The 17,025-nt window shown below is 42.1% G+C and overlaps 2 protein-coding genes across 2 annotated transcripts in view; both read left to right on the top strand.

Annotated features, from left to right (window-relative positions):
• Positions 1–12,590, top strand: part of LOC147732457 (uncharacterized) — a 181,776-nt gene extending 169,186 nt beyond the window's left edge. Inside the window, exons 2-4 of the mRNA XM_086956974.1 lie at positions 942–3,691; positions 9,467–10,334; positions 10,382–12,590. Coding sequence (XP_086813100.1) covers positions 952–1,629 — 678 coding nt within the window. The 5' untranslated portion in view covers positions 942–951 and the 3' untranslated portion in view covers positions 1,630–3,691; positions 9,467–10,334; positions 10,382–12,590. The remainder of the gene's footprint in view (positions 1–941; positions 3,692–9,466; positions 10,335–10,381) is intronic.
• Positions 9,473–12,590, top strand: LOC147732458 (uncharacterized). The gene is made up of 2 exons (XM_086956976.1): positions 9,473–10,334; positions 10,382–12,590. The coding sequence occupies exon 1, from the start codon at positions 9,488–9,490 to the stop codon at positions 10,127–10,129; it is 642 nt and encodes a 213-aa protein (XP_086813102.1). The 5' UTR covers positions 9,473–9,487; the 3' UTR covers positions 10,130–10,334; positions 10,382–12,590.
• Positions 12,591–17,025: the final 4,435 nt, after the last annotated feature.

The following is a 17,025-nucleotide window of genomic DNA, read 5'->3' on the forward strand; positions in this document are numbered from 1 at the left end:
CTTTACTCACCTTGGGGAATTTTCATTATCTCTTATTGAAAGCAAAGCCCTACACAGTCTTGTGCTGATCTGCAGTAGAGGTGTTCATTCTACCATTAATTATGACATAGTATGATCAGAAAGATAGCAATTGTGTTAAAACCTGTCCCAGAGTATGATTAGATACATGCAAGCAAAGGCTCACATCTAAGCAGGGGTGAATAGTCAAGGTCCCACAGTTCATAAAATCTAAGTATCACTGAGTTGGTTGATAAGCATTAAGTGACCGTCCATACTGTGGTGTGTTGATTCACATGTTCATGAGTATTGTTATGTGAATGCAGGTTCAATGATATTTTCTAATTGGTTACTAATGGGACATTATAACAAGGATACAAGCTAGCGCTGGGACATGTCCTTGATACAGGCTCCAGATAGTCTAAAATGTGTCTTTGGTCAAAGATCACTGTCTTGCATTTATTTCATCATAATGCTAATAGTTTATGTTGTCAATTCAATCATACAGTGTTTAATGTATAAAAGCATTTAAAGGTAATATTTTATGCTGATTATTAGGAATCCAATGGTTCTGCAAAACCTGTTTTCACGTTTAGAATTCTGGGCCATGGCCAACTAAATTTAGACAAAAAAGGAGCATAGTAAACACATGTTTAAAAAAATTATGATAAAAGGATAGTTGCAAAGCACAGTATGACAATTATAAAGCAGGTGCTGTGTATGCAATTCATAGTTCAAGAGACAGTCACATTTCTATTTAATAAAGGTAAACTGTCAAATATAAAACATAAGTAAGTTGAACTAAAAAATGTATTATTTTTTATTGTTCCTTAAAAGAACTCACAAAGTCAAAATTGGCAGAATGTGTACATTTGGTGTCTGCTAGATTTCCATCTTTGATTTATCATAGTTCATATAAACATTCATATCCATTTATTCAACAGGATCCAAGGAATGGCTGCTGGCGAGTCTATCTCGTTCTTTGGATGGGAGTCTGTATATGATCATCACGAACATTTAAGAAACACACAGGAGCCCAAAGGACACCTTGAGTACACAATGTACCATGGGACCCATAAGCAAAATGCAAGAAACATAGTAATATCAGGATTTAAACGTTCCAAAGGAGGACTTTTGGGAGCAGGAGTTTATGTGAGCCGAAATGTCAGAAAAGCCATGTGCTACCCACAAAAGACCAGGAAAGATGAGAAAGTAGTCTTCAAACTGACAGTGAAAGTGGGCAAAGTCAAGAGAATTGATTGTGATGCCCACCCGTTACAAAAGACTTGGCATGAAAATGGATATGACACGGCTTGGGTGCCTCGCAAAAGCAATATCTCGGCTATTAAAAGTGGAAGGGAAGAGGACTGTGTTTGGGACCCAAAAAACATCAAGATAGTTGGGGTTAGTTACTGTGAGGACACCCGACTGAAAGAAGAACTTATAAATTTGATAGTGGCACGGGATAGAGGATCAACGAGCGACAGTGCCCGGGAGGACATTTGCAGGGTGTGTGACAAGAGAATGGATCATTCCCATCATATACTTCCCTGCTGGGCATGCGGAAAGCTCATCTGCCCTTTCCTAGGCAAACATAAATGTAGAATTGTATCGGGTGATCGCCAATTATGACATTCTTTTATAACGACTTAGGGCCTGATGTACTTATATATTATCATGTCACAAATGGCCCGATTCACAGAATCCTGACTTTTACGACCAAAAAATAGGATTTTCCCATTTACCAAACCCAAATTTTCTATTCTATAACCTATTACCGAATCGCAAAATGGGCTAGCAATTCAGTATTAGGCGGGGTGTATTAAGGGCCTCCCTTCCTAATAAGGACTGCAGTGGTATGTGGTCGCAAAACATTCACAATTTACCACCTACTTCAAGTAGGTGGTAAGCCATCCACAAATGGGAAGGGGTCCCCACGGGACCCCTTCTTCTTTGTAAATGTATGCAAAAACATTTTGTAAGAGCAAGCAGTAGTCTCATGGACCACTGCTTACTCCTAAAAAATGAAAAGAACACTTTTCATTTTTGTTTTTGAAATGCATCCCATTTTCCTTTGAGGAAAAGTGGTTGCATGAAAAAAAGTTGTTTCATTTAAAAGCAACCACCATCTCTGTGTTTTTAGCGATTCCCAATGGGTCGCAAATGGCGACCTACCTCATGATTATTAATGTAGGTGGGTCAATTTTCTACCCACTGGGAATCGCCAACAGTGTAAAACAAGCTGTTGTACATAGCTGTTTGCGATTTCCTAATAGCGAATCGCACAAATTTGCTATTGGGTAATCGCAAATCTGAGTCTATGTACATCTGGCTCCTATTTCCTTGAGAAGGTAGTACTACATATTGTGTGTTTAAAACACATTAAAAAAGGCATGCAAACAAATACTAATAAACTAGCACAAAACAAAGTTTGGCACTGCTTGGGTGCCCGCTACATGGACGGGAGGATGACAGTGTTTGGGACTTGAAGGTCATCAACATGATCTTCAAATTTAGTTTGTTCCCCAACCAAGATTTTAACTTAGAAAACCAAGACTATGGCATGGATTAGAAATGTGCATTTCTCTTCCACCAAAAAGATCTGGAGTGGTTATTTACAGTTCATAAAGACACTTGTAAACCATTCCACCTCCCATATTGTCAGTGAACATATTGTACGTAAATCAGCATCAGGTCTCAAATGAGTGTCATGACCAATAAATTACATACTTGTACATAGTTGACAAAACATTGCATGCAAAAGGAACATTTGTGTCTGTCCAGTGGGCATTTAGCTGATTTCTCCCATAAAATCACCCACAAAGGAAAAATAACCACTCTACATAGGATCACAAAACATGAAGTAAACCGTAGGAGCTGGCCCTTTAGAATTTCCAGCCCTCACTAGAGAAACCAAGTCTCATTGCCCATCAAAGACAGAGAATGCCTAATTGCATGAAGGAGATGATGGAAACCTGCCACTTCATACAAACTTGCAGCTGCAACACTCTTCTCCTTTTACCGGTGCTAAATAAGCATATAACTGCAAAAAGCATCTGAGACTTCAAAGCACAACCTTTGTGACTTACATGAGACTGCATCAGAAACCTTAACAACCACCTCTCGTGACAAGCGCAATACTCCACCTGTAGCTGCAACATTCAGAACTTGCAAGTTACACAGTTTCTACATATACCACATTTTACCCGCATGAGGTACCCATGTCTATACTTGAGGCTACAGCATCGCACCACTGTTATGAGGCTTCAGGAGAGGCGTCACCCCTAAACCGTGAAACGTACACAAGACCATTGTTGCAACTCAGTGCACTAAAAGAAGTTTAGTTGTGATCCGAAATTCACGGAGTGACAATTTGCAGCAGGATTTCTTCAGCGAAAAATATATCAACAAGCACATGTTCATGCTCAGAAAATGTTCTCTCGCTACCTGTACCGAACCGAGTGTTGAGGATGCCCTCAGAAACTAAAGAGCACCACTCATACACCTCTGAGAGGAAACCCAGAGCAAAATGTCAATAGAGCAAACTTTCCTAACTTTTTGTACGCGAGTAATTTATGGCATCCTGGGAGCACCAAAATACCCAAACCAAGATGGCGAACATTGTAGATTCCAGTAGAACCGCCAAGAAATACACCACTGTTGACAATAACTGTACCCTTCCATTCTGCCAAAGGTGAGATGGCACAACTGGTTGTAAATAGATGTATATAATAATAAATGCAATTAAATTAAATACCAGTCATCTACAGAACTTTAAACCAAAACATCAGTTTGAGAACACAGTGTCAATGGCTTGGACCGAGCAGTGTTGTAGAGGGACTGATAGAAAGAGTGGTTTGTTAACTTAAGCTCATAGTAGATTTACAAAGAGGAATTTGCAAGGTTAAATCCAGGACCCTATGTCAAAAACCAGGCAGGATAAGTGGAATAATTTTAGCCTTTAGAGGGGCAATTGCAATGCAGAAATTCCACTAGCAAGTCAGAATCTCTGCGCTCATCAATTTATTGTTAAGCATGGGTGTGTGTATGTTAGAGGGAGATATTATCTGAAAGGGAATTGAACATTCACAAACTGGTACTTTGGTCAATATTTACATGCATCTTGTAGGTAGTTTCGCACCCTGGAACACATACAATTGTAATATTATTACTGGAAGTTTTAAGTGCATTTTTGTATTGTTGGCATAAGGAGGGAAAACCCCCATATTTAAATTGGTTTTGAGGAAGTGGTGTCTCCATGGGGGAAAACTATTATCCTAACGGCAAAAAAGTGGGTGAATGCCGATTTGTGCAATATGTATATGAGCAGAATCTCCACTTGGAGGGAATTCTAAACGTGTAAAATATTCACATGTGAATACTCCTGTACATCTATAGCCACAGTAGATTTAAGACATACTCCTTGGAACCTCCAGGGCTGTCAAGAAAGGCGTCAGAAAATGTTGCCGAATTTATATCTAACTCAGCACAAGCAATTCTCGAGCTTTTCAAGTTAGCTCTTTATGAATTGTGCTCAATGGATTTAAATCAGGGCTTAAATAACTTAAAATAAATTTAGGATGTGTTTTCATACAGGATCATATGTATTTCTTTAGGGCTTTGAAAGATTCAGCATTTGCCACTTAATGTCGCTAGAAATATCTCTAATCCTATACTGACGGGTGTGCTTCTAGTGTTATTATATATAATACATCTGAGTAGTAGCCAAGCCAATGATATGATTGTATTGCAAATATTAATATAAGACCAACATTTCTATATGTTTAAGTACAGGAACAGTGGTATCACTAGCCTTAATTGAAATATTGGACCATCTCACTTTATGCTATCAAAATTCCCTCTAAATTACCCAATTAACCATTTAAAGTTGCGACCCCTCTTTTTAAAAACAGTATTTGCGTTCTACATGCTCAAATAATAATTTGTGTGCTGATCAGTTAATATGAAGCAAGTGCACAAAAGCAAATCCATACCACACCAGTCAGCTCACAGGATCAAATTATTTTCAGTTTGCGTCAGTCAATTTAATATTGGTCCATGAACTTTAGTTCACTTAAGCACACACACCAATGCAAACCATCTTTTTTTATGTCTACATGCATTGTATGTTGTAGACTTTAACAGGTATTTCAGTGGACTGTAGATAGTAAGATAGTAAGGAATGTTCTGAAAGTGTGCATACTAGAGGCCGCATTGTGCTGTGCAGAGCTAAGCAGCAGTTTTTTGGTCTTGTCTGTTAGAAGCTCATGGTCTGTCGCTGTGAGAAGGTTTTCAACCTAAAAGGACCTTGGAGCCCGCCCATGGCTCACCATTTGTTGGCTTCATTTTCACTCTTATATGCTGCCTCGTAATTGGCCAGCGCTTGAGAATGTCACTTCCTGTTCTTTAGTTTGGAGCTTGGTCCAAGTACTGATTAATATACTTTGATTACTGTCCTTCCACTGTCCATCCGCAGCTCGCTGTGAATCAGGTTCTATTTTTTTTCTTTGTGCTTTCCAATCGTATTGCTTTTTCACCCTCCATCCCCCGCCCTTCTCCGTGCAGCTTCTTGTACTCGCAATCCCCATTTTTATCCTTGTTGCTTTTTTCCTACCACCCGCCCTCCTGTTGTTGGTGTTGCTTCTTCCCTCCTACCCTACCTTTGTCTGATTTACCACCCACCTGCCCTAAGAAAAAAAGAAGTGCTGTGCGCACTGGTTGTGCCATAGTGATTTTTTTATCATTGCCACCCCCTCCCATTTTTTTGTCAGTACTACAGACCCCCACCCATCATAAAAATGAAGCGTTAGGGCACGCTCAGCGCTGGTCGTGTCATAGTGCTATTGTTCTAACATTGCTTTTTTCTAACTTTACCGTTTGCCTTGCTGAACAGCCACGCTGCTGTACAGTACGGCTGAAAGACATTGCATAAGCCAATAGCTTTCTTTTAAGTGAGACTGATTGGCTCTGCCAATGCTTGTTTGCATATGCAAAGTCTAAAGGTCAAGTATTTAACACAGATTCCTCGAGTTAATACATGATCTTCAAACCACAAAGCTCACAAACAGACCATGTGAATTGCTGTATATTGTTTCTAAGTTGCCTTTTTGTAGTTCATGCATCTACAAGGAGAAATTCCAGGATAAATGTATGCACTTTAGACACTGAAAAAGGCAGAAATACAGGTGCTGAGGTCTGCCCCGAGAGCAAGAACCATGCCTCAGCTGACTATGTAAATGAGTGGTATATTTAATAAATTATTTTAAATGTATCTTATGTTGATATCATGAATATTGGGAATGGGTCTAGTCGCATGAACCTCTGTTGCATACATTTGATGTACATAAACTTGGATAAGTATCGGAATTGGGAACATTCTGACAAATACAAATTGTGGACAAAAGAGGAGTGGGAGGTCTCCTCACCATTAGGCACGGGTAGCAGGTAGTGCTGGGAGGATTCTTATCCCTGGCGAGTGAGGTCCTTTACAAAACTGGGGAGTGGTGGGGCATTCATAGTCTTAATTTTTCCATCCTGCACTACAGCATTTCAGGTCTTCATTCCATTGGTCTCAATAATTATGGTCGTAATACCACATCAAGTGGATACTGATACAGCGATTTACCAGGTGTGCGATTACTGTCCCATTCAGAGTTCTCCAACTAAGAATGAGTGCTATAGCAGTAATACTGCAAGTTTTACCCTGGTCCAAGGAGTGGAATTCTGAATGTGGCACCTTTTGTATCCCAAAAAATCTAGGTTTTATCTGGCAATGTTTTGCAATAAAAAGGTGGGGAAGTATAGTCATTCTCACAAAAGCTAGCCTTAATGCTGAGCAGTGTTTTGTACAAATACTGTAAATAACCAAATGAACAATAGTTGATAATGCCAGAGAAAAAGAATTGCAATCGAGAAGAATTATCCATAAGTCTTGATGTTCTAATATCACATGGTTGATAGAATAATAATTATTCATGATTAGGTTTCACAAAAATGTTGATCTTATAGGCCATATGTAAACACCATGTCAGTTGTTAGTTGCAATATCAATGCTCCCTTTCCCAGTCGCTCTAGAGTTGGGATTCTTCCATCCAGTGACCAGTTGGCACTCACAAGGGTCCTGCGAGGTCCAATCTTTACACCACTGTATGACAAAACACCTTATTAAATCCTGCATTACCTGCTCCACATCACATTACAGTCTAAGGTTCCACGCTTCATCCCAGTTGCATCATTTTGCTTGTAGTTTATTCTGTCACTAAACTCTCCCTATGGCACGTCTCAGTAGTGGAGCTTTCATCTGTATCTTGGTTCCTACGGTTATTATGATTCTTTCATAAACAGATTCTGGACTTTTCTTTTTCTGCTCCGATCTGCTCTTCGTTCCAGACTTTTCTGTTTCCCTTTTTGTACCTATTAGTTTTCCAGGTCTTACTGTTTCCAAGTCTTAGTATATAGCCTTCCTTTTATTTGTGGTTACCTGATTTCTAGCACCTGGGGACCCCATCTAAGCAATCTCTACGATTTGAACCTCAAAACAATATACAAAACTACAGAAACCATTATAAATTTAGCAAATATATACATTATTAAATAGTATGTTTAGTACTTAACTTTTAAATTCAATGGGAACTTTAGAGTATTTGAAAATGTGGATTTATTTCTAAAAGACAAAGCTATATGATTGCATACTGCTTTGTCATTTGTGCTCCTAGTGTGTGTTTTCTGCCGGTGCATAGTGGTGCTTTAATGGAGGTCACCAATGGTCCAACTACTGCTCGCTGTACTTGTGCTGCTCCCACAAATCCAGCTAAGGATACAAAATTCACTTTTAGCTTTCAATTTCAAATACCGTCATATTTACAGAACGTTTGAAAATTCCCAATTTTGCATTTTTCTATTTTATGGAGATATACATTATTAACCGCTTTAATTATTATTTTTTTTAAAACACATGCAGACCCCAAGAGTCCATGGATCTCAGGTTAAGAATCACTGATCTATAGGGAACAGCAAAACATTTAACCCCTTGGGCGCGGCCGCGATTCTGCGCCTGTGCGGCACATTCCGATCGCGGGTGCGGTCATGACGGCCGGGAGCCGTCATCAGCACACGAGCACTGTGTGCAATGACGGCTCCCGGCCGTCATCAGCATGGAAGGGGTTAACAGCTGGGTGATTGGGACGAAATAAACAGAGTGAGTGTCAGGAAGAAGAGAGAGACCCTTTTCACAAAAAGTGTCAGTGGTCAGTAGTGTTGCCACATTTCTAAAGCAAGTATCCATCCTTCCACAATGTTTATAAATTCTTATTTTACTATTCTATATCAACTATAATTTGACATAGAGGCCTTTAGTTTTTGAAGTAAATTGTTACATTGCCATATTTTCACAGTGTCAGGAATTCACTCACCATTTGTATGTTATATTCAGTACTCTTTACAGTATGATTCAAGAAAGCATTTCTTTGCCTGTGAGGCTTCTTCCATGGCAGGAGAGCAATAATATAGTTTTACCATAAATCCGTGGTGGTAAGTAACAGTAAAAAATGACTACAAGTCTGCCCATCTAAATTGGGCGGGTGATCATGTAGCCATTTCTCAGATGGCTCTTACTCCCCTGGGCCTTCGAAGAAGTTTGGCGATGGCAGAGACAGAATAGTCTCTGTCGTGGCCAAACCGAAGGTCCTTCCGCATTTAAATTGGGCAAGGTGACCATCATATTAGTGGTATGTATACTCTGGCGCCATTCAATGGAATATATATGCAGCCAATATATAAATCAAGGCAATTGAAGCACTGGCGCTGTAGTATGCCATCTGGGTGTCCAACCCTAATTCATCACGCACTGCATCAGCATAGTCATACATTTTCACATTTCTCCTCGATTAGGTGTCAAAAAGAAAAAAGTGCATTTCCGAAGACTGGTATCTGAAGACCAATCCTCCCACAAATGCCCCTATCACCCATCTGTGCGGGTGGGCTGATAATTGCCAACTTCAGTTGAAAACACAAACACTGCTGTGCTCTCTTCAGAGCAGATCATCCTATCTATAAGCCTAACACCTCATGCCCTACCTGAAATACTTCCAGAAAAAATGTTTTTGGCAAAGAACTTTCGTTATGACCAAACCTTCTTGTACCATCTTGACTACTTGGTATTTTATCAAGAACTCCCTCTTGATGAGTTTGAGTCTGCCCTGGTGGACCTATCTTACCAGGGTGGGGTGAGGTTGCCTATGATGAAGCATTCTACAACTAGTGGATAAGGCTTCCTCATCCACTTAAATTAGCACTCTAGGACTGATCTAGATCCCCTTGTGATCCCAATAAAGGGGGAGGTTTACAAAGTCTGTTAATAAATGAAGTGGTATGGGCTTCCCTTGATGGTGTTACAGTGTGTATCCTTCTGCATTATGTACATCAATGATAAGTCAGTTGTATGAAGCCTGCTTTCTTTTTCTTTTTGCAGGATTAAGACATTAATATCACAATGTCTATTTCATTTGCTGGATGGAAAAATATTTATGAACAGAAGCTAAAGAAGCATGATGAGCCTAAAAGAGGTGGTCAATACTCGATGTACCATGGGACACACAAGGCCCATGCAGCATCCATCATCACTAATGGCTTCAAACCTTCCTCCGATGGACTTCTTGGAGCAGGGGTATACATCAGTCGGAATAAGCAAAAGGCGATGTGCTACCCACTGAACAGCAGTGACGATGATCGAGTAGTCTTCAAGCTTAGGGTCAGAGTTGGCAAAGTAAAGAAGATTGACTGTGACAACCACCAGATGCAGAAGACTTGGCACAAAAATGGATACGATACTGCTTGGGTGCCACCTAACAGCAACATATCTAGTATTAAAAGTGGTCGGGAAGAGGACTGTGTCTGGGACCCCAAACGAATCACTATTCTTGGTATCAGCCACTGCGAGGATGAGCAGCTGAAGACTGAATTGAAACGCCTGATTGCAAAAAAGAAGCGTGCGTCCAGTGCCAGGAAGTTCAAGAAAAGACCTTGTAAGGCCTGTCGGAAAGAAATGAAGGACACCCATACTTTGCTGAAGTGCTGGTCCTGCGAGAAGACCATTTGCCCTTTCCTCTCCGAGCATAAGTGCAAAGAAAAATAAACACCCCTTGCTTACTGAAGACATCTAACCTCCATACCTTCGTGATCTTAGTGTGGATAATGATGAGGGAGACAAGACGTTATGTCAAACTTGTATACATTCGGATGAAACCGCTAGCCAAGTGTATGTGTTAAGCCCTTAAAAACAATATATCAATATGTAAATGGCTTCCGGTTGGGCAACATAATTTGGTGATGGAAAGGAAGTCCACCGTATGGACTAAATGTTAACTGGCACTCATGTAGGATTTAGTAGTGACTAAGTTAGGGGATAGGTTTGTTCATTCTGTGGCCTAAGTTACTTTCAACCAACCAGCAACAGAATTTCAACAAAGGATGTCTAGATTTGTAATACTGCCAGCATCATTTCACAAGATTAATAATTGTGGATGTCATGAAACTATTTTTTGGAAGCTTCTGAAGAAATTCGCCAATTTGTTTTAGAAAACTATTTTGTCGTGGCGAATACAATGTTTCAAAATACATTTGCTGGGTTTAATTTCTTTTGGAAACCAATATTTGGAAACTTTTCCCGAAACTAAAAAGAAAACTGAAGTTCTATGAAGGTTTTCATAGAACTCAATGAAACTGGCAGGAATTAAGTGGACCAGTGTCTTCGCAGTCCTGATCTGTGAGTCCTGAGTATTTATGCGACTGCACAGGACTTGTAATAAACGATGTCTTGGACTCAGATGTGAAATATATGCATTATATGTTTATGTTCACTATGTCTTATCTTGTACAGGTGCTCAGCCCTCTATTTTATATGTCAAATCAGTATCGACTCTCTCTTAAAATCTTTTGAACGCTGTTAAAAATTGACTGGCATCTCTGTCCGCAAATTACTGATCATGATTCCCAGAATCACAGTGATCAGATTTGAATCACTACATATGAGACTCTATAAAGCAGAAAATATGCCAGTGAAGTGTAGCTTTGGGTCACAGGCTAGAAAATAAGTGTTCCCAAGAAAGTCATAGTATATATATGGCACTGCCAATGTGGTGAACACTCACAACGTGATGTGTTTGAAAGATTTACATACATTTCCACTGCCTTATCCTCGCAGTTGTTGAAATTCTTTACATGCAACTACATGTGCTAAGTGACCTTAATGCAAAGAAATGAGAAAGTGTCCAAAACACCCATCTAATAAAAAGTTCCATGAGGAAACAAAAAAAGCATATACTTAAAAATACAGACTTGTAAAATATCAATTTGTATTAATAAATATGACCCTAGATAAACATTGACCTATTTAAATTCCTAAATACCGTCACACTTATAGTAAAGATGTCACAAGTATGGGCAATCTGTTTGAAATGTTGAGGTTGGATCAGCTAATCACAGTGCTTAGATTTGTGGCATTAACTACTAGTTGCCTATTTTCTGCGTTCAGTGACATGAACGTGAAGTAGACAGTGAGAGTAGATGTGTTTATCTACAATAATAATGGTCAATTGCCCTGCCGCTCATTGTGTGCCCTTGTTTGGCTAATGACTAATATTGTGGGGCATGCCGTTAACCAGTTAATTCCACTTGCAGATGGTTTTAACCATTTTCAACACCCTCTGTATAAGGTTGTAACACAAACCCCCCTCCCCCAGCGCCGTGAGACCCTCACGGGTGAGTAGTCGCGCTTAACAAACGCTTAATTGATTGATTGAATTATATTTCATGTGTGGCAGTGTTTCTGGACAAGTTTTTATGCATTAATGGCACAATAGTGCTATCTTATATGAAATTCTAGAGTACATTAGGATGCATTTGCTAAATGTCATTCAGTGATAGCTCACTTACCTCATACATGTACCTTAATGTTTGCTTTCGATGAGGAGAAACGCACCCAAACCAATCGAACTTTTGCCAAACATATCTTATCAGTGCTAAAAATGTGGCTATATGAACACAGTCATCTGTGGAATGTTCACATGTGTGTGTGTTTCCAATTCTGTATGACTTTTATTTCACATGATCTGTGTTTCTCAGGCCTGTCTAACTAAGGTAGTGGATTTGATATAGAAACTTAAGTTGCACTCTCCTTAGCGCTGTGATATCCATACGGATCAATGTTGTGCTGTATAAATAAATAAATAGATACGCGTGCCCCTTGAAAGCCCAGAAAAGGAAGATCCAAGTCAGATTTTCAGGATAAACAATAAGTTTGTCAAAGATTTCCACTTGTTGCAATGCAGTCATAATTTTAGTCAGGTTATCAACATACAAGAAAGCTACAGTTTCTCCTGGTATGTATGATAAGCTTAAATATAGTATTTGAATTCCTTGCCTTAAATTTGACAATCTCAGGAGTTTTTTTTAGCAACCAGTATCGCCAGTTGGTGGGGCTTTATATACTTACGTTTTGATAGTTGTGTAAAAATAGTATTGTTTGATGCTCCGACACATGAAATGGTTTGATCAGTGTAAAAATAAATTGTAAATAAAATCAGTAAGTAAAGGCATTTCTCCATTAAGTTCTCCAATTTTTGTTGGTGTCTTCTATAGATTAGCTTGCAAAACACTCCTACATTCATGAATTGTATCAATGCTTTTAGTACAGCTGACGTGTTCTGTGAGTTATGAAGTCCGAGGGTGGATAGTGAGTGCATCAACACATTTTAATATCATGGCTACTGTGCAGGGTTTGGGGTAGCAGGTCAGTGGCGTCAGGCAGGTAGCTAGTAGAGATGACTAGGTGGTGGATATCAGTGAGTGTGTGGTGCCTCCAGGACAGGGGGAGACCCAAAACCCCTGAATGAGTGAGGAGCTAGAAGCCCATCCCTCAGCACGATAAAACAGAAACCTGGGCACACATAAATATCAACAGTTGATACAGCAATTGGTAGTAAATGTTGTTGACACCAGTGGTAGAAGTGGGCGGGGACGGAAGGGCACGGCGTGCCCCTACTTCTAAAAAATATTTCAGTCCGTTCCCCTACTTCTTTCTGTCAAAATATCGTCCCGGGACGGCAAACGAAAACCTTTCCTTTCAGCTTTCAGGGGCTGCTCGCACTTCTCTGTTGTGCTCCAGAGGCTGCAGCAGCCCCTCCCTGAGCGCGCACAGACGGTGGCCAGGCCCATTGTCATTCTGATTGAGGTCGATTATCTCCTTTCGAATGACAATGCGCCTGGGAGATGCCTTTCTAGGAAGCCCTTGGGCCAGCAGGGAGTGTGGTTAAAGGGTGGCAGAGCCCTGAAGCTACACTGTGCTTTGTTCTGTGCTTCTAAAGCAGTGACAGATACAGAGATATCTTTAGTGCACGGAGAGTTTACACATCAGTGGAGACTTTACACATCAGCAGGGAGTTTACAGTGAAATGGCAAAGTCAGCTTTTCCGCCATTAGCAGAGCCCTGGGGTTTTCCTTGTAAAATAAAACTACTCTGGTACAATATCCAAAGTTACCTGTTCCAGAACAGCTGGCTCCGAGAATGCTGCCGCCCTGATGAGGCACATTTGCGATGAATGCATTGAGTCACTGATCTGCTGACTGCCAACTAAATAACTGAGTGAAACATAAGTAAACAAGGTGGTACTTCCAGGAGCCTATGGGCAGCTCAGTAGGGCTGCGCGCTATTCTCTGGTCTATGGGCAGCTCAGTAGGGCTGCGCGCTATTCTCTGGTCTATGGGCAGCTCAGTAGGGCTGCGCGCTATTCTCTGGTCTACGTGCAATTATATCAGACACACAGTATGCAGGCCCGAAATCCTAATCTTCCAAAGAATCCCCAGATATAACATCCTCGCTACAGTGAGGCAAAATAAATATTGTGAATGGGAACAGACAGCTTTTAGGCTGCACAGCACTTGGGAACATATGCTTCAGATGCGGGACAGGAGAGGTGACAGGAAAGGAGAGGTGATGGGACAGGAGAAGTGATGGGGCAGGGGAAGAGAAGGGGCAGGAGCGGTGATGGGGCAGTGGAAGTGAAGGGGCAGAAGCGGTGATAAGGAATGGGCAGGAGCGGTACCGGCAAGAGCAGTGAACTGATAGGGGCAGTGAACGGATAAGAGCAGTGAACGGGGCAGGAGAAGTGATGGGACAGGAGAAGTGATGGGGTAGGAAATGTGACAAGGCAGGAAAAGTGACGGGCCAGGAGCAGTGACAGAGCAGGAGAGGCAACATGAAAAAGAGATGACTGGGTAGGAGAGGTAACTGGGCAGGAGAGGTAACTGGGCAGGAGAGGTAACTGGGCAGGAGAGGTGACCGGGCAGGAGAAGTGGCGGGCAGGAGAAGTGACGGAGCAGGAGAGATGACAGGGCAGGAGAGGTGATGGGACTGGGGAGGTGACGGACAGGAGTGGTGATGGGGCAGGAGAGGTGACGGGGCATGAGATAGAGCGGTGAATGGGTCAGGAGCGGTGAACGGGGCAGGAGCGGTGAACGGGGCAGGAGCAGTGAACGGGGCAGGAGCGGTGAACGGGGCAGGAGCGGTGAACGGGGCAGGAGCAGTGACGGGGCAGGAGCAGTGAACGGGGCGGGAGCAGTGAACGTTGGTGATCAATGTACCTGCTGGAGAGAGATGGGAGCATGTTTTGTCTAGTGGCTGTTTTACTCATCTAAGGTAGCGCAATGGGGTAATATGCCTGCTGCAAAGAACGTGTACCATACATATCAAAGAGCAATATGTTCTGTGCATAGTTCTGTGGGTAATGCTTTGTGTTCACTTCCCGAATGAAAGGACTCTTAAATACAAATGGCCTGGCAGTTTGGGCTGGACTGTTCCCATTGGGCGCAGCATCAAGACTGATTTGCATATGGCTGGGTCCAAACTGGAATGGCATGGGGAGCAAAAAAACAATGGATTTAGGCCTAGATCTCTGTACTAAGGTGAATGTGTGACATTGTTCTGCATTCTGTCCATCAATTGTTCTTTTTAGGTCTCGCGACCTATCGATGTGCGCAAGCGTATCGAGCGGAGCGAGAATTCATGTCGGCAAAACACAAGTCAAACCAAGGGCTTTCAGCCCCGCGGTTTTCTTGCAGTTCCCGTGTACATGCACGCGCATCGCATGCAAGCCCAGCCTCTCGCATTCCCAGGCTCTCCCGCCCCATCCGGCATCAGGCTTCTCCTCCCCTAGCAGCACTCCTCCCACACCAGCAACTCCCCCCTCCCACACCAGCACCTCCCCTCTCTCTCCCCGCAAACACAGCCTTGCCCTAACAGCACTCCTCCCACACCAGCACCTCCCCCCTCCCACACCAGCACCTCCCCCCTCCCACACCAGCACCTCCCCTCTCTCTCCCCGCAAACACAGCCTGTGGTGACCGGAAGTGACAGATAAAAAAGGTGCAAGTTTGTAGGGACATAAGTGAAATATGTATCACATGCCAATAAATAAAGTGCATTGCGGACGTGGAGCAAGGCTTCCTTCAAACTGACAATGAAACGCCCAGGGCTTTCAGGTGGTGAGGCAGAGAGGGAGGGGCGCCATTATGACACAAGCATGACTGGGAAGAACAAAATGCCGTAGGTTGTGCTGAGTGGTTCCTGATGCAACATGTCCGGCGCGCTACCACTTTACTACACGCATACTTCATGGGCTCATTCAGACACAACACTGGGATGTGCTGTCTGTTTGCTTTTCAAACCTTCACTGAATGGGAGAGGCCCGAGGCTTCCGTCTTGCAAAACAACTTCCTACAAAAGAAAAAGTCTCATTGAACCTAGTCTTACTGATAAATGCTGGAACGCAAATTCATTCTCATACGTCCTCCAAGACCATTGAAGGCAAATGTATTCAATATGGCGTTTTAGCTTTTTTGTTTTTACACTTAAGTCAAAACTGGTTCTTATCTATGTGACGATTCCTACTCTGGGTCAGGCAGTTACTGCATGTAACAATGTAGCAGGCGGATGGGGAAGCTTGTGCCAATAAATCCGATGACCCACAAGGTTGCAGATGCACCCCAAAGTCCAAAGTGACAGAAGGCACTTCAGTAGCAAGCCAGGACTTTAGGAGGGCAGCCATGCGGGTGTTCTGCCACACAACTGCTGCAACTTTGATTACTGTTTTGTCAGGCTGACTTTCCAATTGACTGAGCCAACGTCCACACACTTCTATGCGCCTGGGGTTTCCCTGTCTCTTGACTCCCCATGTCACCAGTTTTACACCACCCCATGTAAATCTATGGCCTTACGCCTGCCCGACTGTAGAAGTGTGTATGCATCACAAAGTGCACCAGGGCTACGATTCACTGCCGAAGGAGTAGACATTGGATGAAACAAGCACTGGCGTTGCCAATAGGTTTCGCATTTGGAAAGTTAGAGCTATTGGTTTTGTAAATGACATTTGATATTTGTATATTGTTATTGACAATGCAAATAACGATATATAAATATCAAATGCCATTTACAAAACCAATAGCTCTAACTTTCCTACTGCGAGACCTATTGGCAACGCCAGTGCTTGTTGCATTTGTCACCCCGAGTGAGACAGGTATGCTCAGACATGAGTCCCGTGCTCTTCATGCTACTGAAATCAAGCTATCCTGGCTGATGAGGGCTGAAATCCCGAAACCGGTCTAGGATGCTTGTTTCTATTCCAGGGAGGACCTGGCCTGGCAGTTCAGGCTGGACTGTTCCCATTGGGTGCAGGATCACAACTGATTTGCATATGGCTGCCTCCAAACTGGAATGGCATGGTGAGCAAAATAACAATGGATTTAGGCCCAGATCTCTGTACTGGGGTGAATGTATGACATTGTTCTGCATTCTGTCCACCAGTTGTTCTTTTTGTTATATTACGAGTGAGCGGCTACCTGGCTGACATGAATTTGAGCGAGCCTTTGTGGGTTTCCATGAGTCTAGATTCTCCTGAAGAGTCCCTACAAGACAGAAAATAATCATGGAATTCTGAACAATGAGAGTAAAAGGATTAAGGTAACATGTTGCTCCTG

Source organism: Lissotriton vulgaris, chromosome 2_1 (assembly GCF_964263255.1).
Source record: "Lissotriton vulgaris chromosome 2_1, aLisVul1.2, whole genome shotgun sequence".
NCBI lineage: Eukaryota > Metazoa > Chordata > Amphibia > Caudata > Salamandridae > Lissotriton > Lissotriton vulgaris.